This window comes from Pseudonaja textilis, chromosome 18 (assembly GCF_049901715.1).
Source record: "Pseudonaja textilis isolate UNSWEBS1 chromosome 18, rPseTex1.2, whole genome shotgun sequence".
Taxonomy (NCBI): Eukaryota; Metazoa; Chordata; class Lepidosauria; order Squamata; family Elapidae; genus Pseudonaja; species Pseudonaja textilis.
Window position 1 is genome coordinate 4,961,978 of NC_142007.1, and position 27,600 is coordinate 4,989,577.

Genomic DNA, 27,600 nt, shown 5'->3' on the forward strand with positions numbered 1-27,600 from the left:
TTGGAGATGAATTGCAAACAAGGGTAATTTAGAGCATGGACAGAGTTGCGGCTCTGCTCGCTTGGATTTGGTCCGGGGGGGAATCCCTTTATTTTATTCGTCACCGAGGATCGAAACGATCATAAATATGAAATGCATCCATCCATCCACACACACACATATATACACATACATAAACACACAAACACACACAAAACGGCGCATGCAGCTCTAAAAATCCCTAGCCGTGCATATCCGAAGGAAAAGCCAAGTGCAATCCACAGGGAGGGGAGAAGATCTCCAGCCCCCTCTCAAAAGTATGGCTACAGTTGCTACATCTCTCCGGAGAGTTACATCTCGTCGTTGACCCGTCTATGAACCTCGGGGGTCAGCGGAGGGGCGCAGAAGCGCTCCAGGCTGCCGAGGAGCTGGGCGCGCCTTGCATACTCGCGATCGTCCCCACCCCCAAAGCTGGATCCCCTTCGATCCTCCGGGGGCTCCCCGCGCCCTTGCGGCCGGGTCCCCCGAGTCCCCCCAAACGAGAGACGGGCGAGGAAAGGTGGGCGCGTCGCATCTCCAAAAGCGCGCTTTGGAGAGGCTCTCCAAGCGCCGCGCCCAGGAGAAGCTCTCCAAGCGCTGCGCTCCGGAACTCGGCCCAGGTTCGGCCCAGGAGGAACGGCCCGGGGAGGGGGAGGAGGCCACGGGGGAGGCCACGAAGCCCCCTTACTCCTATATGGCCCTGATCGCCATGGCCATCGAGGCCAGCCCGGACCGGCGCTTGCCGCTGCGCTCCATCTACCAATACATCGCCGGCCGCTTTCCCTACTACCGGCTGGGCCAGCGCAGTTGGCAGAACAGCGTGCGCCACAACCTGAGCCTCCACGAGTGCTTCGTCAAGCTGCCCCGCGTGGGCGGCCCGCGCAAGGGCAGCGATTGGACGCTGGACCCGGCTTTCCGAAGCACGTTCGAGCCGGGCAAGTACCCGCGGCGGAGACGCGCCCGGAGATCATCGCCCCCGCTGGCCGCCCCCGCTGCCCCGCCGCCGCCGCCTCCTCCTCCTCGCGTGGTGGAGCTCCCAGTCCAGCGATCCTGCGCTCCGGCTGGATGCCTCTGGGGTCCCGCGGCGGTGGGACAGACCCCCTCGCATCCGATCGGCCACCGCCCGCTGGGGATCGTCCCTTTGGGGGGCTACGAGCCCTGTCTCCGCCTTTGGCTGCCCGACGGGGTGACTCCCCCGCCGCCGCCGCCGCTGCTTCTGCAGCCCTCGGGGGCTCCCGGACCTTCCGTCCCGGCTCTCTCCGACCTGCCCTTCGGCCCTTATTGGAGCTGGCAGGAGTCGAGCTATTCCCTGATGGAGCTGAAGTGAGACCATCCTGCAAAGGAAAACGGCGGGTGGAAGAGACAAGGAAGACCAAGGCTAGTCCAATTGCAAGCTGGATGTTTTGAGTCTCAAGTTTCCAGTTCTGAGTGAGGAGGATATTCCCTCGCTGCTTCTGATTCCCGGTTTTCTTTTCGAGCCAGCCTTCTCTTTCTGACTCCTTCCAAAGCAAAGAGGTTCAAATCCAAGGTCTTCTTGAGATCCAGGTGGCCAACTGATGGACTGGAGCCCTGCTCTCTAATCACAGCTTTGTTGTGCGGGACTGAAGCAGTTGGGTGGCGCAGGGCTCGGATTCCAATTCTGCTTAAGTTTCTCTGCAAAGCCAGATTCTGGTTTTTAAAAAATCCACGAGAGAGAGAGAGAGAGAGAGAGAGAGAGAGAGAGAGAGAGAGAGAGAGGTCTGCACTCTTGAGTTTGCTGTTCACAGTGGCATCCAAGTTGGCAAACTACAACTCCCAACATGCCATGGGGTTAGTTACGGTCGACTGGGGAGGGGGCTACAGATGGTGACCCCTGAAGTATCCTGTTTGAAACCAGGCCAAGGCAGCCAATCTTTTGCAACACACACACACAAGAGACACACAAAAAGGTTACTTGGGTTTCCTCCACCACTGATGGAGCCTCTGGCATCCATAAATCCGGCAATGTTTTACATACTACTTACTCCTGAGAGATTTTGGGTTTTTTTTTGTGAACGTGGCTTTTTAAGTTGGGGAAGTCCTTGCTTTTTTTTTTTTTTTAATTTAGAAGCCTTTGAATCATTTGTACTAGGAAGAGGTCAGTGACCTTCCCCTCGGGGTTTTTCAAAAGCACCAAGAATTTCTGATTTTGCAAGTTCTTTTCTGCAGGATGATGACAATTCTGCAAATGCCAGTTAAAAAAAAAGAAAAATCCATTTGAAGATGGTTTAGACTGGTTTGCGCATTACGGTGGTGGTGTCAGTGGTAATTCCTTTCCTTTTGAAACAACATCCACAGAAATTGGGAAGAGGTGTCCAGCACTGAAAAGCCAAGCTGAAGAAAAATTGGTGGTACCCTGTTAGCAGTTTTCATTCCTTATTTTCATTTAAGGTTATTTCAATGCCTTGTACAGAAATAGAATAATATTTGTAGATTTTTTTTCCCCACACCAATGTGTAGGAGCCAGGAGAGCATAAACCTTTGACGCCCCTCAATTTTTTTCTGCAAAACATAATTCACGGATCGTATTTAGAAAAAGGAAGTCAAAAACAACATTTATTATAGTCCATCAAATCCCTTGTTTGAAAGTTTAGAAATCCTGGTTCAAAGGATGTGCCAGAAGTTTCTGTTGTGGATTGATTGCCAAATGTTTACGGTTGCAATATTTTTTGTTTTCTTCCAGGTCGGTGATGCGTAATGGGTTTTCGTTTGCTCTTTTTTGTCGAGTTGTTTGGGGGAGAAATACGGTTCAACGGTTCAACAGTTCACAGCTTTCTGTTCTGTAGAAGTGTTCGACAGTTGTAATATGAGAAGTGAAAAGAAAGAAAAAACAAATTTTGACAGATCTGGGAAACTGAAAAACTGGGCAGAGGAAAGGGGTGGGTGGATGGCTTTGTTTTTTTTGAAAGAGAAGGTAAATTTTCCTGCTTCTGAATTAAGATCAAAGATTAAAAATAAGAATAAAAATTAATTTTCCCGAATAAAGTTTCACGCCATCTTATAACACTGCTAATTTTTATAGCCTCCTCTCTTTAAAATGTACAGGTGTCTGGAATAATTTCTACTATATTAGCAAACCACAGGATTTAAAAAAATATATGATGCATTTAGTATTTTTATCTCCAATTGTTATTTTAATATTTTGAATACTGCAAGGGCAGCACAGAGCATTTTAATTTGAAGTGAAATAATATATTTTATTTTCTATCTAGAGTTTCATGCCAGTGTATGAAAATAGGATGGTCGAGTTGAAACATAACCTGTTATTCAGTTCTTTCCTTGTGAGTTAAAATTATGTTTCAAACATTGCTGTTTGTTGAAAATGAGAGGTTTTTTTAAAAATAAAGTTTTGATTGCATTTAGTCTCTGATCCCTATTTGATTACTTTTTAGATACTTAGGATAAATTTCTGGTATATTTATTTGTAGATTTGTATTTTTAATGGAGAGTCATTTTAACCTCTTGCCTCTTATTATTCTGCCTCCCATCCTCACCAACCAAATAGCATGCATGTTTTAAAAAGTAAAAACAATTTTTACTAACTCCTTTGGGGTTTTCTCACCCTTTGGGTATTTTTATTTCTCTCATTGGCAAGCATGAGGTTTGGGGTTTCATACCTGCTTTCGTTTCTTTCAAACAGTGCAAACAAAACAGCATTTCCTGCTAAATACCAGTTTCATTTTTATATATCTTCCTGAGCAATTTCTAGACTAGAAAGGGATAATGGGGGAGTTGAATGCATTTGTCATGTTTGCTCTGTGGGCTCCACCAGGTGGCACTGTTGAATGGTTTAAATCCTCAGGGTCTTAATTTATTATTAATTAATTATTGGGAGTGGGGGTTGTTATGGGATAGGTAGTACTTCCGGCAGGGGCAGATGGGAGAAACTTTAAAATGTGAATGATTCAGGTATCCTCATTCACGAATAGGGTTCAACTGAAAGATAAACTGATATAAAGGAGATCTTTTTACCAATGGAACTCCCTGCTGCAGGATTTATATTATATTAAGAGCCTTAAATGATAACATGAGCCGCCCTTTTACACCTCCAGTCCTCAAATCTGCCCGTCCCAGAGAATGAATTGCAACGATCCCAAGTGGACCCATTACATCTGAAAATTGTCTTCTCTCTTTGTTGCCTTCCAATGGGGCTTTTGATCCTGAGGACTAGGAACTTGAAAAGCAGGTGTTCTTTTTTTTTTTAAAAAAAATGAGATTTTTCAGGGTATCAAAATGGGTGGTGTGCCTGATGGGCAAAACGAAAAAAAATGCATTATAGTATTGTGGTAAAAAAAAAAAAAATTAACGTTTGTAAATTGGCCAAAAATGACACTTCTGTTCTGGTTGCTGGCGGATTTCCCCTTGACTGTTTTAAACTTTCCCAGCGCTGAGATACATTTCTTCTCCCGGAGAAACTTTGCGGTCATCTTAAAATGTGTGGGGGTAAAAAGAGAAGCTATTTATGGGTGGTTTTGCCCCCCCCTCTTTTCCTATTCCCATCCTGCAACCTTTGGGGCACAAGGGAAAGGTTTTTTTGGTGGACCGGAGAGAGTATGGTGTTGCCTGCAGCCTGCATCCCACGGACGGGGCTTTGCTTGCTTGTGCAGACTGGTTTCTGGCATGCCACGCCCTCCTCGTGCCAGTCCATGGAGCAGGTGTTGGCATATCCCAGCTACCTGAGAGACCTGGCTCGAATTCTCCCCTAAAGTCTTCAGTCGTTAGTAATAAGCAGTTGTTAAATGGTGGCTCAGGGGCTAAGACGCTGAGCTTGTCGATCAGAAAGGTCAGCCGTTCGAATCCCCAGCGCCTCGTCATGGAGTGAGCTCCCGTTACGGGTCCCCAGCTTCTGCCAACCTAGCAGTTCGAAAGCGCGTAAAAAAAAATGCAAGTAGAAAAATAGGGACCCCTTTGGTGGGAAGGGAACACCGTTCCGTGTGCCTTCGGCATTCAGTCCTGCCGGCCACATGACCACGGAGACGTCTTCGGACAGCGCTGGCTCTTCTTCGGCTTTGCAACGGAGATGAGCACCGCCCCCTAGAGCTGGGAACGGCTAGCACAAATGATGTGTGAGGGGAACCTTTAAAGTTGTGCTATCTCAAGAGAGCTTCATCATATTAGAAACCTCTTCCTGTGAGTATTTCTGGGCACAAACAGTGCCTCGGGCTTTTTGTAGACCCCAAAAGTGCGTGCCGCAGCTGGTACAGAAAAAAAAAAATCTTGTTAACCTCTTGAAAGAGACATGCTTCCTGTTTGTCTTGTGGATGCTCAAAAGGTGGCCTTTTAAAGACCTGTTATTTGTTGTTTGCCAGTGCCCATTCATTGCCTGGAGAGGCTCCAAACGGAAATTGAGTGTTCGGTCTGTTCATCTTTTTTTTTTTAAATAAAAAATTCCTAATTGGTGGTCATTATTATAGTCTCAATGCTTGTGCCAATTTTCCACCTTGTGCAAAAAACAACAACCACCACCAACCACCAGAGATCTGTGGCGATAAATTAAATCCGAATTGTGGCAAGGAAGAATGTTTGCCGTCCTCTCGATAAATTCCCCGTTTGAAGGAGGGGATGGTATGCTGGGGATATGATGGCTTGTCTATTTTTATCCGCCCAACGGTGCCTTGTGGCCAGGATTAAAAAGTCTGTGCAAAATCTTTGGAGATCCACGGAATGAGCAAGTCCATCAAAACGGCTCCTTGAAAGAGGAAATTCAAAGAGCTGGATTCAGTGACACAAAAAAACGCGTGCCGGTCAAATTGGATCCATTTCAATTACGATGGATTTTGGTTTTTGAAATAGGATTTGCCCTATTTTGCTTAATGCTCCCCATGTTTTTTTTTTAAAAAGTGGAAAAACTGCTGGTTTTCTGAGCTTCCTAGAAAATATCACCGCCTCCCAGTGAATTTCATTTCATCCTCCCCGAAGGCATCTGTGCTTATCTTTGCAATTTAATCTTAGAGATCTGGCTTTATTTATTTTGCCATTCCTGAGGACTACAAACTTATTTATGTTTAGCAATTCTGGGAAAATTGCAACATACCGGTAAGCCTTGTTTGGGAGGCCTGCTGGTAGAATTGCCCTGAAGTTCTTCCTTCTCCCGTGTTTTTCCCCCCAAATGTCTTTGCATCTTGCGTGTTAGAAGGTGTGCATATTATAAAATCAGCCTCTGATTGGATAAGTAAGCGGATTGCTTTCTGTGGCATAGAAAGCAGTTTTGGAAAAGGGTAAAACCTAATTAATAAGGTCAGAGGGTTCGAAGAAAAAAAAAACTTGGTTGATTCAGGTTCCCTTGATTTTTTTTTTCAGGAGGTTGGACATAAATAGTACTTAGGAAGAGAACCCTGTTGGTAGCTAGTGGCAAACATCACTTTCCAAGTTGCCAATTTTATTAAAAGGCTGGATGGCTGAAGAATTTAAATTAGGATGAAGTGCTGGGGGGACCCAGGAGAAAACAGCTTGGTTGGGAAACCGAAGCAGATGGACTGCAAAACGGATTCCAAATCCCTTATTGATGATTGGTTATCATGAGTTTAAAAAAAAACCCATTGTGTTTGTTGAGATAATAAATTCACTGCGGCTGATCTGAGGGTTTAAAAAAAGAAGCTACTGTAAAAGAAAAGCAGAACTCTAATAAGGTATCAGTTTCAGAAACCTTATTTCTGAAAAAAGAAACCTCAGAAAATCTATTTTTCTTCTGTCCTTTCTTAATTTTTCTTTTCTTTTTCCTTCTGTTTTCTTTCTCTTCCTTCCCTTTCTTTCTTTCCTTCCTTTCTTGTTTTTCTTCCTTTTTTTTTTTTTCTTCTTCCTTCCTCTTCTTCCTTTAGTTTTTCTTTTTCTTTTTCCTTTCTTTTTTCTTCCTCTTTCCTTTCTTTAGTTTTTCTTTTTTCTTTTGTTTTCTTCCTTTCTTGATTTTTCTTGTTTCTTTCTTCTTTTAATTTTTCTGCTTTCCTTGTGTTTTCTTTCTCTTCTTCCTTCCTTTTCTTTCTTTCCTTTGTTTTTTTCCTTTTTTTCTTCCTTCCTTCTTCTTTTCTTTCTTTAGTTTTTCTTTTTTCTTTCTTCCTCTTTTCTTTTAGTTTCCCTTCCTTCCTCTTTTCTTTCGTTAGTTTTTCTTTCTTTCTTTTTTTCTTTCTTTTGTTCTCTCTCTCTCTCTCTCTCTCTCTCTTTCACCTGGTGAAGTTGACACTCCGCTCGATCGGCCAATACCGAACGAAAGCCAGACGCGGCGGGGCTGGTTCCTGTAACAAACCAGAAGAGCGAAAGAGAAAGCAGCGTCCAACTCGGGAGGATTCAATGTTGTTACGCTCAGGAAGCGCAAACTCCCGCGCCCTTTCAAGCCCTCCAGCAGCGAAGCGAAGCGCTCCCAGCGCGGAGCTGGGTTAAAAAAAAAAGAAAGCAAAAAGAAACCGGAGCCTCCGCAGGCGAAAGCGGGAGCTCGGGAAAAAAGGATCCTTCTCTTGTATAAAGCAAACCTACAAACGCGATCCTGGGCGATCGGGATCCGCAAAGGGGGGAACCCGCTTCAAAGCGCGCCGGTGGTTAAGCGGACCTCTCCAAACGACCGAGGCGCATGTGGAGAAGGGAAGCTACCCAAAGGCGCGTTAAAAGGAGCCCCCTCTCCCCAGCTCGGTCGCTCGCTCGTTCTCTCTCTCTCTCTGCTCGCGCTTGGAAGTGGATCGACCGATCGATGGATCGGTGAAGGGAGCCGGAGCACGCAGGGTAAGAAAAGAGGCCGATTGCAAGGGATGGAGAGCCGTTGAGGCGGAGGGAAAACGCGCTTGAAAAGGGAGGGGATCTGCTCCAAGGGGTGTGTGTGTGTGTGTGTGTGTGTGGGTGGAAGGTTGGAGGGAGGTGGTGGAAATCAGCCCGATCCCCACCCCACCACCGTCTGGGAAAGGATCCCTGGGACTGACCAGCGACGTTTCTGGCCGCCTCGGGCTCTTTGGCCACGCTCCCTTGCGAGGCAGCCGCCGAAGAAGAGGTGGGGCTGGGGGACGTGGGGGTGCGTCCCACCCTTCCAGCCGGCCCGGGGTTAAGCAGGCTCGGGAGAGGCCGGGATGCAGCAGCAGCAGCAACAGTCGCCGCCGCCGCATGGAGGTGGGTGGCTTCTCCCGGATCCGGCGTCTTTGGAGACCCGGGGGTCCTTTTTTTGCGCTTCTTTCCCCGGGGCGGATCCCCCTCCCTCCCCTCCTTTGGGGGGGGGAATTGGGTTTGGGGGGAGGGCGAGAGGAAAGGGGGAGGGAGGGTTGAGCTTTGCAAGGGTGGGGTGGGGCAGCAAGCCTCTGAGCACGTGCAGAGTAGCTTTCCGCAGGCGGCGTCTCCCCCCTTAGGTGGTCCTTTGTTCGAGCCTTAGGATGCCCAAGGGATCGGGCGCATCCGGGGGGGGGGAGGGGAGGGTTTGCATCTGCAAATATTTGCCTTGGGAAGGGGGTCGCTTTTACACCCCGCTTTGCGTCCGATTCGGAGCCGCGTTTCTTTATTTTTTTTAATTATTTTTTTCTAAAGCAGAAATATTACATGCTTGACATAGTGAGATCAGCCTTTCCCAGAAATAAACCATCATCTGATTGAGTTTCTTCCCCCTTCTCTTTGAAGCTAAACCTAGTTATGCCCAAGATTTAAAAGGCTGGGAAACTGGGCGTTTCTTTCTTTCTTTCTTGAAATCCAAAAGGGGGCTAAAGCTTTGCAAGACGCTAGACCTCAAGAAAGGCTTTGGGAGAAATTGCAGTTAATGAAAATTGTGATTAATGAACAAGGGGTCTAATTTTTCTCTACATCATTTTGTGAATTGTGTCTTTAACGCATCACTTGTTCCTGCCCTTCTGAAGTTTATTTCTGGGCTAAAACAATCTCTTTTTGCAAACTTCTGGCAATATTTTACCACTTGTTGAGAAAAAAGAAATCATCTGGATTTTAAAAACAAACAAAACAAAAACTGCAAGGGAATCTAGAGAGGTTTTTTTAAAAAAATCAGTGTTTTTCTTTCCTTTTTTTTTTAAAAAAAGCAAAGGGTTGCCTTTTAAAGGCCTTTGTGTTTGTGAGTCCTTTGTAAATAATCTTATCCTATTACGTATTTAGCTTGAAAGGTTTCCCGGGCCCATCACCTTCCTTCTCAGAAGGGATAATAAATAATTTACTCCTCTCCTTAGTGGAATCGGATAGACTTTCCCATAATTTAGTCCCTTAAGTTGATACGTGTGTGTATATATGTTGCCTCTTAATGATGCAAAGAAAAAGATTTAAAAAAAAAAAATAATTCCCAGATTTTGGCAGGCAAGGCTGCAAGAGAATTTGTGCCTTCCAAGAACTTCAAGTAATCCTTGACTTGCCACCGCAAATGGAGCCCGAAATTTCCGCTGTTAAGTGAGACGCTTATTAAGTGAGTTTCAAACTTGCCATTTTATGAACTTTCTCGCCACCGTTGTTAAGTGAGTCAGTGCAGCTGATGAGTTGGTAATCCGATTGTTAAGTGAAGCTGGTTTCCTTCCCCCCCACCCCCGCCCCTTGTCAAAAGGTTGCCAAAGATCCTTGGGATCCAGCAATGGTCGTAAGTCTGAACCGGTGGCCAGTTTTGATCACCCGACCAACGGGGGGATGTTACAAAGATCGTAAACTCTGAAAACAGTCACTAAATGAACTGTGTTGTAAATCGAGGACTAACTGTGCATCACCTAATCCAAGGGTCTTCAAACTTGGTAAGTTTAAGACTTGTGGACTTCAACTCCCAGGATTCCTGAGCTACCATGGACTGGAGGAGGAATTCTGGGAATTGAAGTCCACAAGTCTTAAAGCTGTCAAGTTTGAAGACCTCTAACCTAAACTGACCAGTAGTTCTTTGCAAGGGTGGCCGAGGGCCAAAGAATTACAGAGAATCGTTTTTGGTTTCCTTGGTTGAGAAATCTTGAAAATTACCTCATTCTCTGCTGATGGGTAATTTTATAAAGGCAGTGGACAATGGGGGAGAAAACTCGAATTGAGATGGTCGCGATGCAATTCACGTTTCAAATATTCTACTTGAGAATAGAATGGAATTTTTTATTGGCCCAGTGTAGTTGGACACCCAAGGAATTTGTCTTTGGTGCAAAGGCTCTCAGTGTACATAGAATAGAATTAGAATTAGAATTAGAATTAGAATAGAATAGAATTCTTTATTGGCCAAGTGTGATTGGACACACCAGGAATTTGTCTCGGTGCAAATGCTCTCAGTGTACATAAAAGAAAAGAGACATTCATCAAGAATCATAAGGTACAACACTACTTCATTAAAATTTGTGGTATATGATACTATTAAGTTCGCCCTCCCTAAATTTTTGCCCTTGGCTGGAGCATTTCCAGAGTTCCCAGTTAATTGAACCTGAACTTGTAATCTATACGTGCAATTTGCCACAGTTTTGTTTAGTGACCATTCAAAGTTAACGACGGCGCTGAAAAATGTGACTTACGGCTGTTTTTTTTCAGCATCACGACCTTGGCGTCATCCCCATAATCGTGGGAACAAAATTCAGGTGCTTGGCAACTTCATACTTATGACTGTTGCAGTGTCTCGGGGTTACGTGCTCCCCTTTTGCGACCTTCTGACCAGCAATGTTTCCTGCCTAGGCAGGGGGTTGGACTAGAAGACCTCCAAGGTCCCTTCCAACTCTGTTCTTCTATTCTATTCTATTATCAATGGGGAAGCCAGATTCACTTTAACAACCAGGTTAGTAACTTATCCACTGCAGTGATTCACTCAACAATTGGAGCAAGAAAGGCCTTAAAATGGGGAAAATCTCACTTAACAAATGTCTCACTTAACAACAGAAGTATTGGGCTCAATTGGGGTCATAAGTTGAGAACTACCTGCTTTTATATAGAAGTGTTCAAGTTCAGATTTTGGGTGCAAACTGCATCACGTTTGACCCTAATAGAACCAAATCTGTTCCTCACTTTTTTTTTAATTAGGTGGTCGGTAGAAAGCAAGAATGGCTCTATTACCTTAAGGTCTAGAAACTTGATTTATTTAAATTAGACTTTTTATACTTTGCATCCTCCCCAAACCCCCACCCCTTTCCCCTGTCAATTTGGTTATTAGTCGATTTCTGGAAAACCCCAAGTGAGCTCGCTAAGATGCTGCTAGGCTTGTGTACTTATGAGGCAGGTCAAAGTCATTTCAAAATGCCTCATCATAACATCTATATAGATAAAAGCAAAATACCACTCGGGCATCATCACAAAATCTCCAGAACTATCAAGCCTACAAACTTGAAATTCGGCACGTATCTTCCTCTTGGCTTCTCAGTGCTCATTAAGAAAGGATTTTTTTTTCCAAATGACCCACAGAACCATTAATATTTCCTATATTATTATTATTCACAACACGCTCTGATGCTAAGGAGTTCCACTCCCCCTCCCCGCCTGAAAAGAAATATCTTCCAAATGCAAAACACAACCAGAGGAGAGGACTTTCAGTTTCACAGCACCAAGCAGTTTTAGTACAGAACAGTTGAGCTAAGCCACGCCCAGGCTCCTTGCTGTCTACTTGCTCACATAGCAAATACTGCTTCAGTTTCCAAACAGCCCTCAACACTCTCCCACACTGACAGGACGCTAGCCAGATGAATGTCGATGGATGCTGGTAGGCAGAGGCACATTCCCCCCCACCCCCCTTATTCTCCTCCCAAAAAACTAAGCCCGACCGCATAGTTTCGTAGCAAAGCATGGGTATCGAGCTAGTATTGCATAAAACAGCGCCGCCAGATTTGAAAACGTTCAGCGGGGAAATGTGTCAGCTGGAAAGACAGCGGCGCAATGAATGAGATGCAAAGGACTTGCAAATGAATTGGGAAGGAATCCATAATTCAGAAAGGATTGCGCAGCTTGAAAGGGCAGGATTTAGAAGATTTTGAAAGATCTGCTTTGCACACCGGGGATCACATTGCAGGAGGGTGGTGAAGTCATTTTCAACTGTGGGGTAGTTGAAAAAAGAAAGGAAAAAGCTGAGACGCACATTTTATAAACAAATGAATCATCTCTCAGGAATCTCCTTTCAAGTGTCCAGGACATCTGTTTTTCAAGCCCTTTTTATCTTCGGCCTTGGGTCCATCTCCCTTTCTGCTTTTGGGGGGCAGCTACCTTCTATCTATCTATCTATCTATCTATCTATCTATCTATCTATCTATCTATCTATCTATCTATCTATCATCTATCTACCTTTCAATTTTCTCTCTCTCTATCATCTCTCTCTCCTTACTTATCTATCTCTCTCTCCCTCCCTATCTATATCTCTCTCATCTCTATATCTATCTATCCATCCATCCATCCGTCAGTCCATCTATTTATCTGTCATCTCTACAAACCTACCCACCCACCTACCTACCTATCCATCTTCTCTCTCTCTCTCTATCTCTCTATCGATCCATCTATCACCTCTCTCTCTCTATCTATCCATCTTTTCTCTCTCCCCATCTCTCTCTCATCTCTCTCTCTCTCTCTCTCTCTCTCTATCTATCTATCTATCCATCCATCTATCATCTCTCTCTACTTATCTATCTATCCATCTTCTCTCTCTCCCCTATCTTTCTCTCATCTATCTATCTATCGATCATCTATCTCTATCATCTCTACCTAATCTATCTATCTATCTATCTACCTGCCTACCTACCTACCATCAAATGAGGACCCAAATAGTTTGGGGCCATATGCTGACTCTGTAAACCGCTTAAAGAGGGGTTATAAAGCACCGTGAAGCGGTATATGTCGCAGTGCTTCACAGCCCCTCTTTAAGGACTATTCCTCTCTTTTTCTCAAACACAAAACAGCGCAAACTTGAGCTTGGTCTGAGAGACTGACCAGATGTAACCCTCAGAAATTCAGAACACGTGAACGATCCAGGTGGCCCACTTGCAAGAGATCATTTAGGGACCGCTTGGCATTACGACGGCGCTGGGGGGGAAAAAAACGGTGTGTTTCCGTGATCGCATGCTTGGGAATTCAGAGGTTTGGCCACTCTCCTGGGTGAAAAGGAGAGAATTTGCAGGGATGAAAATGTCGGAATTCCGTTTCGTTGCAGGTTGGCATTGAGAAATGCCAGGGATGCCCCCAGGAATGTACTGCCCGTCCGAATTTTGGTCCAAAGAAAGCAACTACACCATCCATGTGGACTTCCTCCTACCCACCGGGATTTACCTGCCCCTGCCCGTTTCCTGCCATGCCAGCCTGGCTGCCATCAAAAAGGTACGGTCTTTGTGACGGGAGTTTCGCCCAGCTATAGAGTCCCCAACTTACAACGATTCCATTAGTGGCCATTCAAAGTTACAGTGGCACTGGGGGAAAAGGGCACAGACGACTGATTTTCACGCTTACGACTGTTGCAGCTCCCCCTCCCCTGTGGTCACATGATCAAAATCCGGAGGCTTGGCAACTGGTTCCTACTTATGAGGGTTGCAATGTGCCAGGGTCACTGGATCCCCTTTTGTGACCTTCTGACCAGCTCAATTGTGGTCGTAAGTCAAGGACTACCTCTGTCATGCCCCCTGTCGGAACCTGATTCAGAGAGGGAGGCCGAGCAGCTGACAGGGAGTGGGAGTATGGGCTCCGTTGGCTGTGGAAAAAACTGGGGAAGGGCAAAGTCCAGCTGGGCAGAGCAGGGGAGGGGGAGAGCAAGAGAGGGAGAATTCGGAGGCCTACCCCCTCTTCATCCTAGGGCACGCAGGGAGGAACGGAGAAGGGAGCAATGTGGGTTGCATGGCTTACTGGGAAGGAAAGGGCCCTGATTCCCTTCATTAGCTGCACCTGGGAACACAGTGTTTAAAAAGGGAGTTTGCGCACAGCAACTTATTGGGAGCAAATCGTGAGCTATCTTTTATTGTCGAGGCTTATTGGGGTCCTGGTGTCATCCCAACTCTGTGTGTTTTGCTGAATGTATGGTTGGTAGGTAGATAGACATAGATGATAGGTAGGTAGGTAGATACCGGTAGTAAGTAGGTAGGTAGGTGGGTGGATGGATGGATGGTCGGTAGGTAGGTAGGTAAGACATAGATGATGGATGGTAGGTAGGTAGGTGGATATACATATATGTTAGGTAGGTAGGTAGGTAGATAGACAGAGCAAGCTGTAGTGGCACAACGGTTAAGATGCGGTATTGCAGGCTGAGTCTGCCCCCAGCCAAGAGTTCAATCCTGATCAGCTCAAGGTTGACTCAACCTTCCATTGGTTGGCAAAATGAGGACCCTCCGTCAACCGCTTCGAGAGAGGGCTGTCAAGCACTGTGAAGTGGTACATAAGCCTAAGGCTATTGCTGTCTTCCTTCCAGGTGGTCTGGCACCAGGCCCAATATGAGCCCTTCTTCCAGATGCTCAGCGCCCCGGATTCCTACGTCTTCACCTGCATCAACCAAGCCGCAGAGTTGCAGGAACTGGAGGACGAGCAAAGACGCCTCTGTGATGTCCAGCCTTTCCTCCCGGTCTTGCGGCTGGTGGCCCGCGAGGGGGACCGGGCGAAGAAATTGCTCAATTCCCAGATTAGCCTCCTGATCGGCAAAGGTTGGTGGAAGGCATCTGGGCGAGGGGGCAAATGGCCTGCACTGCAGGGCTGTTGGAGGGAATAAAAGTATTGCTTTCCGTTCCTCAGGAAGTGCCCTTGGCAGAGGATGACTGGTGCCTTGCTAAGTTTTTAATTCTTTGATTTGATTGAAAACTTACATATATAAAATAGCCCACCTGCTCTTTTTCAATGCTGTATTTTTAGTTCTTATTTTGGTTTATTAATGTGTAGTCAAAGCACCGATAGAAAGAGAATATAGTGGTAGCTCAGAGTTGAACTATGGGGTTCCTGGTGCTCTCTGAGCTTAGGTTTTTTTCTTGCAGACGTTTCATTACCCAACTAGGTAACATCATCAGTACAAAGCCATTTCTTTCTAGCGCTGATGATGTTTCCTAGCTGGGTAATGAAACGTCTGCAAGAAAAAAAACCTAAGCTCAGAGAGCACCAGGGACCCCACAGTATAATCAAAGTAATTAGGAGAAATCAGACAGTATGACTGACAATTAGAGCCCATAATGATCAATCATGAAAGCGGCTGAAAAACCGAAAATCTCAGGGCATCTTAACAAAAACTTTCCTGCCAACTGAAATGCACCCAGGCAGCAGAAGTGAGATTTCCTTGCAGCTTTCGATCAAAGGTTTGGCCTATTTCCCTAAGGTGCGTAGTCAAATCCTATCTCGGTGCATGACTTCTGGCCCAGGGAATCCTCCATGCTTTCACGAGGACTAGAAACTTAGGGCTTGTGAAGGGACGCAACAGGCTTACCTTGTCGAGGGAGGAGATCTGACGCAGTAGGTAGACGGGCCAACTTTCTCCCTGCCATTTTTTAGAAAGTCCTCCTCTTCTTCCCCGTCTAGGTTTGCATGAGTTTGACTCCTTGGCCGATCCTGAGGTGAACGACTTCCGGGTTCAAATGCAGGATTACTGCGAGCAGAAGGCGGCTCAGCGCCAGCAGCTCAGCTGGAAGGACTGGATGGAGTACAGTTTCCCAGTTCAACTGGAGCCCGCCCTGAGTGGGCTCGGGAGGAGGCCATCTTTGCCCATGCCTGGAAAGACCATTTTTGTCAACGTCAAATTTCAATCCGGAGGGGTAAATAATCTGCACGCTTCCTGAATCTCTGTAGAGAAAGAGAGAATGGAGATGTTGTAGTGTGTGGAAAAGAGCAAAGACTCTGTGTGTGTGTGTCTGTGTCCTAGATAATGGGTTTTTCCAAAGCGAAAAACTGGCAATGCTCTTGCTATAATGTGTAAATCTCAAATTCTTTCTTTCTTTCTTTCTTTCTTTCTTTCTTTTTCTTTCTTTCCTTTCTCCCTTCCTTCCTTCCTTCCTTCCTTTCTTTTTCCTTCCTTTTGCTTTGCTTTGCTTTGCTTTTTCTTTCTTTTCCTTTTCCTCTCTTCTCCCTCCCTTTCTTTTCTTTCCTTCCTTCTTCCTTCCTCCCCTTTTTCCTTCGTTCCTTCCTTCCTCTCCTTCCTTTCCCTCCTTCCTTCCTTGCTTCCTTCCTTCCTCTCTTCCCCTTTTTCCTTCATTCCTTCCTTCCTTCCTTCCTTCCTTCCTTCCTTCCTCCTCCTCCCTTCCTTCCTTCCCTTCATATTTCTTAACCTCCCATCTTCCTCAGATCTTGGCTTGTTTGCAAAGACCTGGTAGGTGGGAACACGTGGGCTGAACCAGTGCAAAATACAGGTGGACTTCAACTTACAATCACAATTGGGCCCAACATTTAATTATTTGGATCGCACGGCTGGGAAATGCACAACGGTCGTTACGTGTCCCAAACAGCCATTAAACTCTCTTTCCCCTTGCTGTTATAACTTCGAACGGCCGCTATACAAATGGTTGTAAGTCGAGACTACCCGTGAGGAAGCAGTGGAGATGGACTAAGAAAGTTAACCTTCTGCCTTCATATTTTTTTCCTGGATTGGCAGGAGAGCTTCACTTTCCAGATTTCCCTGAAGGAATTCCCCATCACTCTGATGAGCTACGCCGTCAAGAAGCAAGCCACCATTTTCCGCCACCAAAGAGTGAGCCCCGCGGACGAGTACACCTTGCAGGTGAACGGGAAGTACGAATACATCTATGGGGAGTATCCCCTTTATCAGTTCCAGGTATGTCTTTTCCACCCATTGCTAAGCGAACACAGCCACGTGAGGCAGGGTGATATAATAGTACGGGGGTGGGGGGGGGAAAAGGTTCGGCCATTTTAAGACAGGCGGACTACAACCCCCAGAATTCCCCAGGCAGCAAATCAAAAGCAAAGCTGGCTGGAAGATTCTGGGAGTTGAAGTCCGCCCGTCTTAAAATGGCCGACCCCCCCCCCCACTGTATTATCATATCAACCTGCCTCCAATTCGCTTAAAAGTGACCCAAATTTGAGAAACACATGTCTATTTATATGCTGCCTAGCTTCAGATGCAGCTTAGACTCGACCCCTTGCAGCCCCAAACTGGCATTCTAGTCCTCATGAATCCCTCGGGGACGAGGAAGCAACTAAAATGGCTACCTCGACCCTTCTCGCCTTTGGAAGTCACACCTCAGTCCCTTTTTTTTTTTTGCTATTTAAGGTGAATAGCGTGCCTATGTGCCCCCCCCCTTTCCTTCATAGGTGCTAGAACCTTGAGTTCGGTTTTAAATTTGTCCAAATTTTTTAGAATTCCGTTCCAGGCTTGGGATTTGAGGCCTGCTTGATTTTATTCGCGGTCAAACCCCGATGAGCCTTTGAAGCTTTGATTGAGGCGTTAATGGCACCTGTTCTTTTCCCCTCAGTACATCCGCGAATGCCTCCACCAGCGTTTCGTCCCCCACCTCATTATGGTCCACAGATCCTCTCTTCTGACTTTGCGGGAGGAACAGAGCAACGGGCTTGGGCACCCCCCCAAAACAGCCCTCAAATTGTCTCCGGGCCCTAAGCAGAAGGTAACCCCGTATAATGTTCCTTTTTTCACCAAAAAGAGATGATTTTTTTTCAAATTCAGAAGAAAAAAAAAAAAAGAAGGATTATTGGGGGAGGGGGACATGACAGCAGTCTTCCAGTATCTCAGGGGCTGCCCCAAAAAAGAGGGAGTCAAGCTATTCTCCAAAGCTCCTGAACGCAGGACGAGAAGCAACGGATGGAAAACTAACCAAGGAAAGAAGCAACTAGAATGAAGGAGAAACTTCCTAACTGGGTGGACAATTAACCAGTGGAACGGCTTGCCACCAGAAGTTGTGGGCTCTATCACTGAAGGTTTTTAAGAAAAGACTGGATAGCCACCAGTCTGAAATGATGTAGGGTCTCCTGCTTGAGCAGGGGGTGGACTAGATGACCTCTAAAGTCCCTTCCAGCTCTATTCTTTTTTATTATTATTAGTTTTTAAATTTTTATTTAAGGTGCATACAATTCATCTTCCATTTAACGGTGTGTTGTTGGGTACAAATATCTTGTGCCATAACTATTAAAATGTACATCCATGGCTCGTTACTTTGGTATTAATTTTCTATTCTTATCCTACTAATATACATAATATCTCTAGTACTGTAACACTCCTCTTCTTAGCATGTTTAATTCCATAAACCTATTTTCTATATTTCGTTAATCTCTTCGCTATTTCTAGCGTTCATATTTTTTTCCTCTGGCCATCGCTAAAATAATTCCCATATTTTATAATATTCAGTTTGCTCCTTCTCTTTAATTGCAAAGGTTAATCTATTCATTTCTGCACATTCTAATATTTTCCTAATGCACACTTTCATTAGTAGGAATTTTTTTCGCTTTCTCCAATTTTGAGAAACTGCAATTCTAGCTGCAATTAATACACGAACAATTGAATATTCTGATTGATTGATTGAAATTATTATTATTCTTGGAAACGAAGCAGTTCCCTGGTAGGCTGGTACAGAGTCCTTTGCTGGAATTATGGTGTCTGCCCTCCCCACATCGTCCTCAGTGCTTCTTTCTCCAATTCCCAATCTTTGTGCAAAGTGTCCTACCTCGTAGGGGTGTTGGGGAGATAGGAAGGATGGTTTTAATTCAAAGCTGACTTTATAAGACAAATCTATCTTTGCAGGCGAAGTTTAAATAGCATACCAGGGGCTGGTTATGTATCTTTTTTGGGTGGGCCAAATGCCAAAATTAGCCATGAAATCCAACTCCGCCATTTCTTTCTTCTCCTTGTTCCTGTGCTTAGCTGACCTGTGTATCTCTGTGGTCCCTGGATCAGCCGTATTATATCGAACTCCTGCACTGCAGCAAAGTGAACGCCGACGAAGGAATGAAAGTAAGTCACCTTAAACCAAATATTTGTTTTTTTTTCTCTCTCTCTCTCCTATTCTTTGCAGACTAGATGCTCTGTGGCTTTCTACCTTCCCACTCAGGATTTGTTTACGACTTGCATCGGTAACCAAACCTGCGATTGTCAAGCTCAAAATCATGCAACTGTTGTTTTTCCTTTTTCTTTCTGAAACTCTTTCATTCAATTCTATAATTTGGCGGTCGAAAACTTCTCATTACAGGAAGTCAGGATGGCAGTGTTGATTAGCCAGAAATGAACTTCTTAGAAACTGTTTTTGGTGTGCGTGTGTGTGTGTGTGTGTGTTTGAAAAAGTTTTCCTTCCTTTCCACTTACGCTAAAATGCAGCTTTTTGCACATAAATTAAAAAAAAAGGAGGAGGTTGAACGTCTCTTGACTTTATAGTTCTGGGGGGAATTTTTTTTTTTTTTAATGGAGAAATTAGGGGGTAGAAGGGAATAAGGAACCACAAGGGTTGTTTTTTTTTAATTGCTTCCTTTTTTTGCAGATCATACTTAAAATGTTATTTCCTTCCTGAATTTAGGGCAAATTTCCAAATAGCGTTGATCAGATTGGATTGAGGTTGCTTCTGGTTTACTGTTTTGAGCTCTCCTTGCAAACTGACCGGGGTTATTATAGGATATTTATTATATAATTATAAGATAAGATAAAGACATTAGCTGGAATAGCAAAGAGGACATTCAAACAAGTATTATATTGTCGTTTCTGATCTCTTAGAAAAGAACCATTAAGATAATCAGAGAGCCAGTTTGGTACAAGGCTAGAAAGCGGGAGGCCGTGAGTTCAAGTCCTGCCTTAGCCAGGAAAAGCCAGCTGGGTGGGCCAGTCACTCTCTCTCAGGCCAACCCACCTCACAGGGTTGTTGTTGGGGGGGCGGACTTGGCATGTCAGAAAGACCGCCAAAAGGGGAATCACACACTGCAACCGTTGTAAATACGAGTCAGTTTGCCAGTCAGCACCTCAATTTTGATCACGCGACTGCGGGGAACACTGCAAACAAAAAAAGGAAGAAGTAGCACTTTTTTTTCAGTGCCGTGGTTAAACTTTGAATGATCACTCGATAAGCTGTTGTTAAGTTGAGGGCCGTCTGTAACAGCTAGTGTGTTTGGACATCCTTCGCCTGGCCCACAGATTTGAGACTTCCTGGTTTCCATCCGCAGAGGGGGAGCTATTCATTTGGGGCTGAAAGAATACAATAAGAATAAGAATAAGAATAAGAATAGAATAGAATAGAATAGAATAGAATAGAATAGAATAGAATAGAATAGAAATGGGAATGGAAATTGGAATGGAATAGAAGAGAAGAGAAGAGAAGAGAAGAGAAGAGAAGAGAAGAGAAGAGAAGAGAAGAGAAGAGAAGAGAAGAGAATTCTTTATTGGACACACAAGGAATTTGTCTTTGGTACAAATGCTCTCAGTGTACATAAAAGAAAAGATACTTTCATCAAGAGTCAAGAATCATCAGGTACAACACTTAATGATAGTCACAGGGTATAATAAGCAATCGAATCATACCAGGAAACAGTCCATATAAATAGTAAGGATACAAGCGACAAAGTTACAGTCACAAGTGAGAGGGGATGGGTGATAAGGAGGGATGAGAAGGTTAATAGTAATAGTAGTGCAGACTTTGTAAATGGTTAGTGTTGAGGGAATTATTTGTTTAGCAGAGTGATGGCCTTTGGGGAAAATAATGTCCTTGTGTCTAGTTGTTCTGGTGTGCAGGGCTCTATAAGCGTCATTTTGAGGGAAGGAGTTGAAACAGTTTAATGTCCAGGATGTGAGGGGTCTGTAGATATTTTCACAGCCCTCTTTTTGACTCGTGCAGGATACAGATCCTCAATGGGAGGCAGGTTGGTAGCCATTGCTATTTTCTTCAGTCCTAATTCCTCTCTGGAGTCTGGGTCTGTCCTGTTGGGTTGCAGAACCAAACCAGACAGCTACAGAGGTGCAGATGACAGACTCCATCCTTCCTCTGTACAACTGGATCGGCAGCTCCTTGGGCTGGATAAACCTTCTCCCTTCTCCCATTTATCTCCTTTTTTTTTCCAGCTGGTCGTGCAAGCCGGGCTCTACCACGGTCATGAAATGCTCTGCAAAATGATGACCAGCACCGAAGCCAATGTTTGCTCCGAGCCCACGTGGGATCAGACGTTAAAATTTGACATTCATGTCTGCGACTTGCCCCGCATGGCTCGGCTCTGCTTAGTCCTCTACTCGGTGGTGGAAAAAGCCAAAAAAGCCAGGTCCACCAAGAAGAAGTCCAAAAAAGCAGTAAGTCTCTTGGCCCTATTGTGGTGGCACCATTTTTTTGCCAGCAAAACAAAAACAAAAACAAAAACAAAACAGCCAAGAGGGTGAGAAATGCAGCTTTGGGAAGTTTCCCTCCACGTTTGCAACACTCGTATCTTGCAACTTGGGGGTGGCGGTTTGAGAATCCTGCAAGGTAGAAATTTAGCGAGGGAAGGGAATGGTTGCACACAGGGGGGGACGGGACAGGACGATGGCAGATTCAGGATTTTAAAAATAACCCTCGTGCAAAACGAGTGTCAGCTTTGGAAGCCACAAGATGTATAACATACGTTTAAACACAAGAAATAGGAACTAATAATTGGGGACAATAGGGCAGGGATGATAGGCACGATGATGCACTTATGCCCGCCCCTTACAGACCTCTTAGGAACGGGGTGAGGTCAATTGAGGTTAGTTTGAGGTTAAAGGAGTAGAGGCTTGAGCAGGTGACCACAGAATCAGGTAGTGAATTCCAGACATTGACCACTCTGTTGCTGAAATCATACTTCCTGCAATTGAGTTTGGAGTGGTTTACATTTAATTTATATCTGTTGTGCGCTCTTGTGTTGTTGTTGTTAAAGATGAAACATTCATTAACTGGTAAGACCAATAAATAAATTGGATGCTCCCACACTGCCATATTTTGAGCCTGGGAAAGTGGGAGGGGGGGAATTTCTTGGGAGTGTATGAAGTTAGACATAATAACATTCTTTTTCTAATTCAAGGTCATGTTAGTTGGCGCCTAAGTGAGAGGAAGTCTCAAGTTGGGGCAGAGGGTGATTGGGGCATGTGATGCGATGATGGGTGCAGGGGGGGGATTTGTAGCTTTGTTTACTTATTGCAAGGAAGCCAGGAACTTTTAAGATTCGGGATTTTCCAGATGTGCCAGTTTACTATCCAATTAAAAAAGGACTTTTGAGAAAGTGGAGTTATTGGTTGGAATGGAGGTTTTCTGGAACGCTGAGGAGGGTTTTCTCTCTCACGCACCCATGTGCAAAAGAATAAGGCTGCTTGGAAAGCTTTAGAAGGGACCCAAACCAGAGTCTCCGTTACATTGGGGGCTTTAAACGTTCATCTCACAAACCCTGAATTGGGGCGGGGTGGGGGAGAAAAAAGAGAATTGGCCCACATGGCTGCCTGCTTATTCTTCCAGAGGCCTCCTTTTCTTGGACATCTGTACAAAAAAAACCCAGCTGCTTTTCTGAGAAAGTCCCCGTTCCTTTCCAGATGTTAAAAAGAAGATTTCGTTTCAGCAACGGGGACGGGATGTGTTTCTCGGTTGTAGAAACACGAGAAAGTGCCAACAGACACAGGCTGTGCAGCTGCCAAAGGCAACGGGGAGAGAGGGAAGGGGGGGGAACGAAAGGCGTTGGGCCTTCCTAGAATCGGGCCAATGATGGTCATATTTCGGAATCCTTTGCTGAGTCACTCAGCCCTCTGTTTTCCCCATTTCCCCCAAATTTGCCGAGTCATCTGCTTTTTGGAGTCCATCCACCGAATTACTCACCGCTCTCTGCTTAGTTGCCCGTTTTTTTTTTTTTGCTGCCCTGACTCACTGGCCAGTTCAAAGGAGAAAGAAAGAATTAGAATTAAAATGAATAGAGTAACATAGCAATAGCACTTAGAGCTGTAGAGGATAGAAATCAGAATAGAATAGAATGGAACGGAACAGAACAGAACACAGAGTTGGAAAGGATCTTTTTAAGGTCTGCCATGGCTTGTCTTTAGGACACCCTGTTCTTGGCAGTCCCATTATCACCATGCGTCCTATCATCCCTGCCATCCTCTTCCTTCCTCCCTTCTCTAGGACTGCCCGCTCGCTTGGGTGAATGTGATGCTCTTCGACTACCAAGACCAGCTGAAAGCCGGAGAGTGCGTCTTACCCATGTGGTCGGCCTTCCCAGGTGGGCTAAACCCTTCCTGCTTCTCTTTCTCCACGGAGAACGGGAAGGGCATCCGGTGGGATGAGTCCGCTCCTTTAATGTCGTCATTATTATTTAATTCTCATCAGGTTTCTGCTGAGCCAAAAGGTCTAGAAAAGACAAGAAGTGGGTTTTAAAGATAAGAAAAACAGAATCGCCAGATTTAAAGAGTTGGAAGGGAGCCAGGGCTGGGCTGTTGGGGGCTCGCCCGAGCCCCTAGCTAAGACTCTGTGGGGCTCGGAGAGGCCCCCCATAACCTCAGAAAGACAAGCAGCAAGGGAAAGCTCTTAATAGGCTTAACTGAATTTCTGGGCGTTCAGCCGAGAGCATTTCATACCTGGTAAAAGTATGGCAAGCTAGATAAACAATCCACTCGGCGCTTGTCAGGAAGAGCCATTGAGAAAATCAGATCACAGAGCCACTAGCTTCCGAGGGGATTAATTCCCAAATAATAAGAATCATGTAACTTACCAGAAACTCCACTTAAGACTCCAAAATCCCCCTCACAGCTGCTGCTAATAAGCCTGGTTTCACCCAGTCTTTTATTTTAAGTATTAAGTTAAATGCACAAAATAATAAATGACTTTTTGGTATATATCCTTTTTGTTTAGGAAATTAGGGCAAAGAAGCAACACCAAGTTGACCACACCCAGCCAGTCACATGACCACCCAGCCAGTCATTAGGGCAGAGAGCCCCTTGCTAAAAAATTTGAAGCCCACCCCTGGAAGGGACCTCAGAGGTCCTCTAGTCCAACCCGCTCTCAAGCAGGGAAACCCTATACCATTTTAGACAAGCGGTTTGTCTAATCTCATCTTCAAACTGGAGGTCTTCCATAACCCACCAGGGTAGACACCCTGCTGTGGGCGGGGTGTCTGTGTCGTTTGATCATGTAGTTTAGAAGAGTGCAGGACTGCTCTTGGATAGGGAGGCTCAACTTAGAGCTCAACTTTCAACCAGTTGCAGATAAGTGCAACTGCGAAGCGTGGACTCGGTCATCCTGGAATTTGCCGATATCGGATGCGGAGGCCCGGTTCACGCAGGGCACAGGTGCGATAAATGCCCTGGCGATTGTGGTTTGTTCCAGCAGGCCGGGTTTACGGCAGCCCAGTAGTAAACCTTGCCAAGCGAGGCTCTGCGTTCCGACGGAGCCGATTGGCAGCCAGAGCCCTTTTGCCTTGCAGATGAGAAAGGAGAATTGCTGAACCCGACGGGCACCATCCAGACCAATCCCAATGCCGAGAGCGCCGCCACGCTTTTCATCCGCTTCCCCGGCATTTCGCTGTATCCGATCTACTACCCTTCCATGAGACAGGTGAGGCTTGTGTTGATGTGTTCCTTGCGGCTTGTTTTGGGTTGTTGTGAGTTGCGAAGTCGTGTCCAATCCATTGTGGGCTGTGGATGTGTTCTGGGTCATTGGGGCAAATGGCCCCCTTCACTGGGATGGTTTGCCTTGGTTCTCTTGGTGTTCGTGGGTTGAGGTTGCCCCCAAAGGCAAGCAAAGAGGGCGGGGGGACACGCAGAATCAGATCGGGATCTTCTGGTTCCCAAACTTAACAAGATCCCAGTGTGGGGGTGGGGGTGGGTGGGGGTGAGGGGTGTTGTACTTTCCTTCCCAAAAGGGATCCACATCATCACGTCATGTTTTTCCATTCGAAATTCAAATGTATTCAGGTTGAATGGTGGAAAATCTGTTTGGGATTCTTTCTCTTTCTTTCTTTTTTGTTTTTCTTTCTTTCTCTTTCCTTCCTTCCTCCTTCCTTCCCTTCCCTCTTCCTTTTCCTCCTCTTCTTCTTCTTCCTCCTCCTCCTCTTCTTCTTCTCCTTCTTTTTCTTCCTCCTCCTCCTCTTCTTCTTCTCCTTCTTCTTCTTCCTCCTCCTCCTCCTCCCTTCCACTATCCTTCTCCCCCTCATCCCTTCCATCAGTCCTCCTCCTCCTCCTTCGTCTTCCTCCTCCTCCTCCTTTTCCTCCTCCTTCTTCCAACCTCTTTTTTTTAAAAAAAATTAGAAGATTTCTAGAAAATATCAGCTGAAAGAAAGTGGATCTCTTGGTCAGTTTTAATCCGGGAGCGACCGATTCCACGTGGCCTCCTTGTCAAGTCCCAGAGACGGGACTAGCGGTGTCTTTGAAGAACAATTTGATGGGTTTTCAAAGAAATTTGCCATAGGCTACTCAATTGGGATTCAGCAAGAAAAATGCCAACAGGGAATGCCCCCCAAATGATGGGAAAACAAAGACAGGCTGATAAGTGAAGCCATCTTTCTTGGGAGAACAGTGTTCAACTACCACTTTTGTCTGTGTGTGTATGTGTGTGTTTTATTGTTTCAGATCTTAGAAAAGGGGCAGAATGGCCACTGTGCTTGCGGTACGGGAGAGGATCCAGAAGAGGTCAGCAAGAAACAAACTTGGTTTTTTGTTTTGTTTTTTTAAAGTCTGGTGGATGTTTTGAGCTGTATCTGGGGTGCCATGCAGAAATTCTGCTTAAAATGGGAAGGAGGTGTGCAAGGAGGATGGAGTTAGTCCTCGGGGTAGAGCCATCCATTTAGTTTACTTTACTTTATGGTCATTGCACGTCGTACAACCGCTTTGCGGCTGCGTGATTTGCTTAACAACGGCGATTTCTCTAGCTGTCATGGCAAAATAAAACGGTTGCGAAATCAGGCAAAATCATCTCAACAATGGCCTTGCTCAGCATTGAAAATTCTTGTCCCAGGTTGTGATTGTTAAATTAAAAAAAAAGAATAACTAGAGCTGGAAGGGGGTAAGCAAAAGAGACAAGCATGCCCTCTTTAGAAGCAAAGACTGGATCTTCAAAGACTTTATTTAAATCCAGTAACATGACGGAAAGAAAAGCAATTTAAAAATAAAAAATAGTTGTAGGAATAGACTTGCTGGCTAGGGAATTCTGGGAGTTGAAGCCCACCCATCTTCAAGGTTGAAAAACGCTTCTTTGCCATGGAAAAGATCTTTCCTACTCAACACGCCAGGCTTAATTTTATACCCCTTTCGTGATACTTTTATGTATTTCCTTTTCCTCTCCTGAACTAAACGACTGTAAACCTCACCGCTTTTGTCGTGCAGGCTTCCCCTTTTGGGCCCCATTTTAATTTCTTTTTTTCTTTTTAAATTTTATTTATTTATTTAGACAACAACCATTAACAAATACAAACATAAAACATCAAATAAAACCATCTTTCCATTACATGCAGTATCAACACAGTATCAACAGTCTCTCTCTTCTGGTTAGGATTAAACTACATGTAAAAATCAGCTATGCATATTATATTTATTGTTATTATCTCCTTATTAGACTATAATTATAAATTCACATCATCCTTTTTGAGCAAAACTTAACTTCTACAAAATCTAATTTATATTATCATACATTCCATTATAATCATTACATTCAATAATAACATATCATTACATTGTCTTCTCTTTACTATTATATTGTAGATTATAATGTATTTTATTTCCCCATTTTCTTATCTAGCCATTGATAAAATAAATCCCAGAGTTCATAATATTCTTTATCTTCTTGCTCTCTAATTTCTAATGTCAATTTACTCATTTCTGCACATTCCATTATTGGGGGCCCCATTTTGCTATATCTGAAGCAAGACAGAAAACAAACAATTTCCCCCCCATTTTCTTTTCCCCATAAGCCTGCAAAAAACCCACAAAGACAGATCTTCTCTCGTCCATCCGTCCACTTTTCAAAAAGCCTTCCTATAAATATATTTAACTTGCTCCTTTTATAGGGGCATAATCGTTAGTTTTCTGTCTTGCTCTTAACTGCCACCTTGTGATCCGTTTAGAAACAGCAGCTGAAGGAGATCCTGGAACGGAGATCCTGCATCGAACTGTATGAACACGAGAAAGATTTGGTGTGGAAGATGCGGTACCAGATCCGGGATCAATATCCGGGAGCATTGGCTAAACTGCTTATGGTAACCAAGTGGAATAAACACGAGGATGTCGCTCAGGTGAGAATTTTAGTTCAGATCCGCCGGGGATAAAATATTTAGCCGGGGATGACAAGCAATTAAATCCTAACTTCTAGAAACTTGTCTATAAACCTGTCCCAAATTCACCAAAATAGCGTGCCGTGTTTAGGAAAAAAAACCTGTTCTTTCCTGGATTGTTAATTGCCATTAACTCAAATCAAGTTTATTACGGTCAAAGAGTAGAACGAATAAAAACACTCAATGCCTATCCAGTTAAAAGGTTCTAGAATAAAATAATAAATAACTGTTAGGGATATACCTTAGCAAGATCTGCAGGGCAGTCAGGCAGGCAGGCAAAATATGTGAGATATCGTGTTGTGTAGCTTACACTCAGTAAACCATACACAGTGCCAATTAAAGTAGTTTTATTCCAGCAAGAGTTAAAGCATAGTCAAAATAGTCCATATATCATACACTTATTTCAGTCCGTCCAGGGAATTATCCAGTTGCAAATTCCAATGTCAAAAATGATCAGTACACTTACAAAATAACAGTCCGGTGATTTATCTCTTCGCAGTAGAGAGAGAGATATGCACAAACTCAGAAACT

At 44.8% G+C, this 27,600-nt stretch overlaps 2 protein-coding genes across 2 annotated transcripts in view; both read left to right on the forward strand.

Moving 5' to 3' along the window:
• The first annotated feature begins 673 nt into the window (after positions 1-673).
• LOC148124475 (uncharacterized) lies at positions 674-3,357 on the forward strand. The gene has a single exon (XM_087915128.1). It carries the CDS (start codon positions 713-715, stop codon positions 1,343-1,345), a length of 633 nt encoding a protein of 210 aa, XP_087771254.1. The 5' UTR covers positions 674-712; the 3' UTR covers positions 1,346-3,357.
• Positions 3,358-7,288: 3,931 nt separating this feature from the next.
• Positions 7,289-27,600, forward strand: part of PIK3CD (phosphatidylinositol-4,5-bisphosphate 3-kinase catalytic subunit delta) — a 31,076-nt gene continuing 10,764 nt past the window's right edge. Inside the window, exons 1-12 of the mRNA XM_026715693.2 lie at positions 7,289-7,746; positions 13,076-13,239; positions 14,318-14,546; positions 15,406-15,638; positions 16,472-16,651; positions 17,310-17,459; positions 18,710-18,799; positions 20,885-21,106; positions 22,932-23,028; positions 24,229-24,359; positions 25,373-25,432; positions 26,863-27,030. Of these exons, the coding sequence (XP_026571478.2) occupies positions 13,090-13,239; positions 14,318-14,546; positions 15,406-15,638; positions 16,472-16,651; positions 17,310-17,459; positions 18,710-18,799; positions 20,885-21,106; positions 22,932-23,028; positions 24,229-24,359; positions 25,373-25,432; positions 26,863-27,030 (1,710 nt within the window). The 5' untranslated portion in view covers positions 7,289-7,746; positions 13,076-13,089. The remainder of the gene's footprint in view (positions 7,747-13,075; positions 13,240-14,317; positions 14,547-15,405; positions 15,639-16,471; positions 16,652-17,309; positions 17,460-18,709; positions 18,800-20,884; positions 21,107-22,931; positions 23,029-24,228; positions 24,360-25,372; positions 25,433-26,862; positions 27,031-27,600) is intronic.

Coding starts and splice junctions, on each gene's coding strand:
- LOC148124475 (XM_087915128.1), top strand. CDS start 713: ATGGCCCTGATCGCCATGGCCATCGAGGCCAGCCCGGACCGGCGCTTG.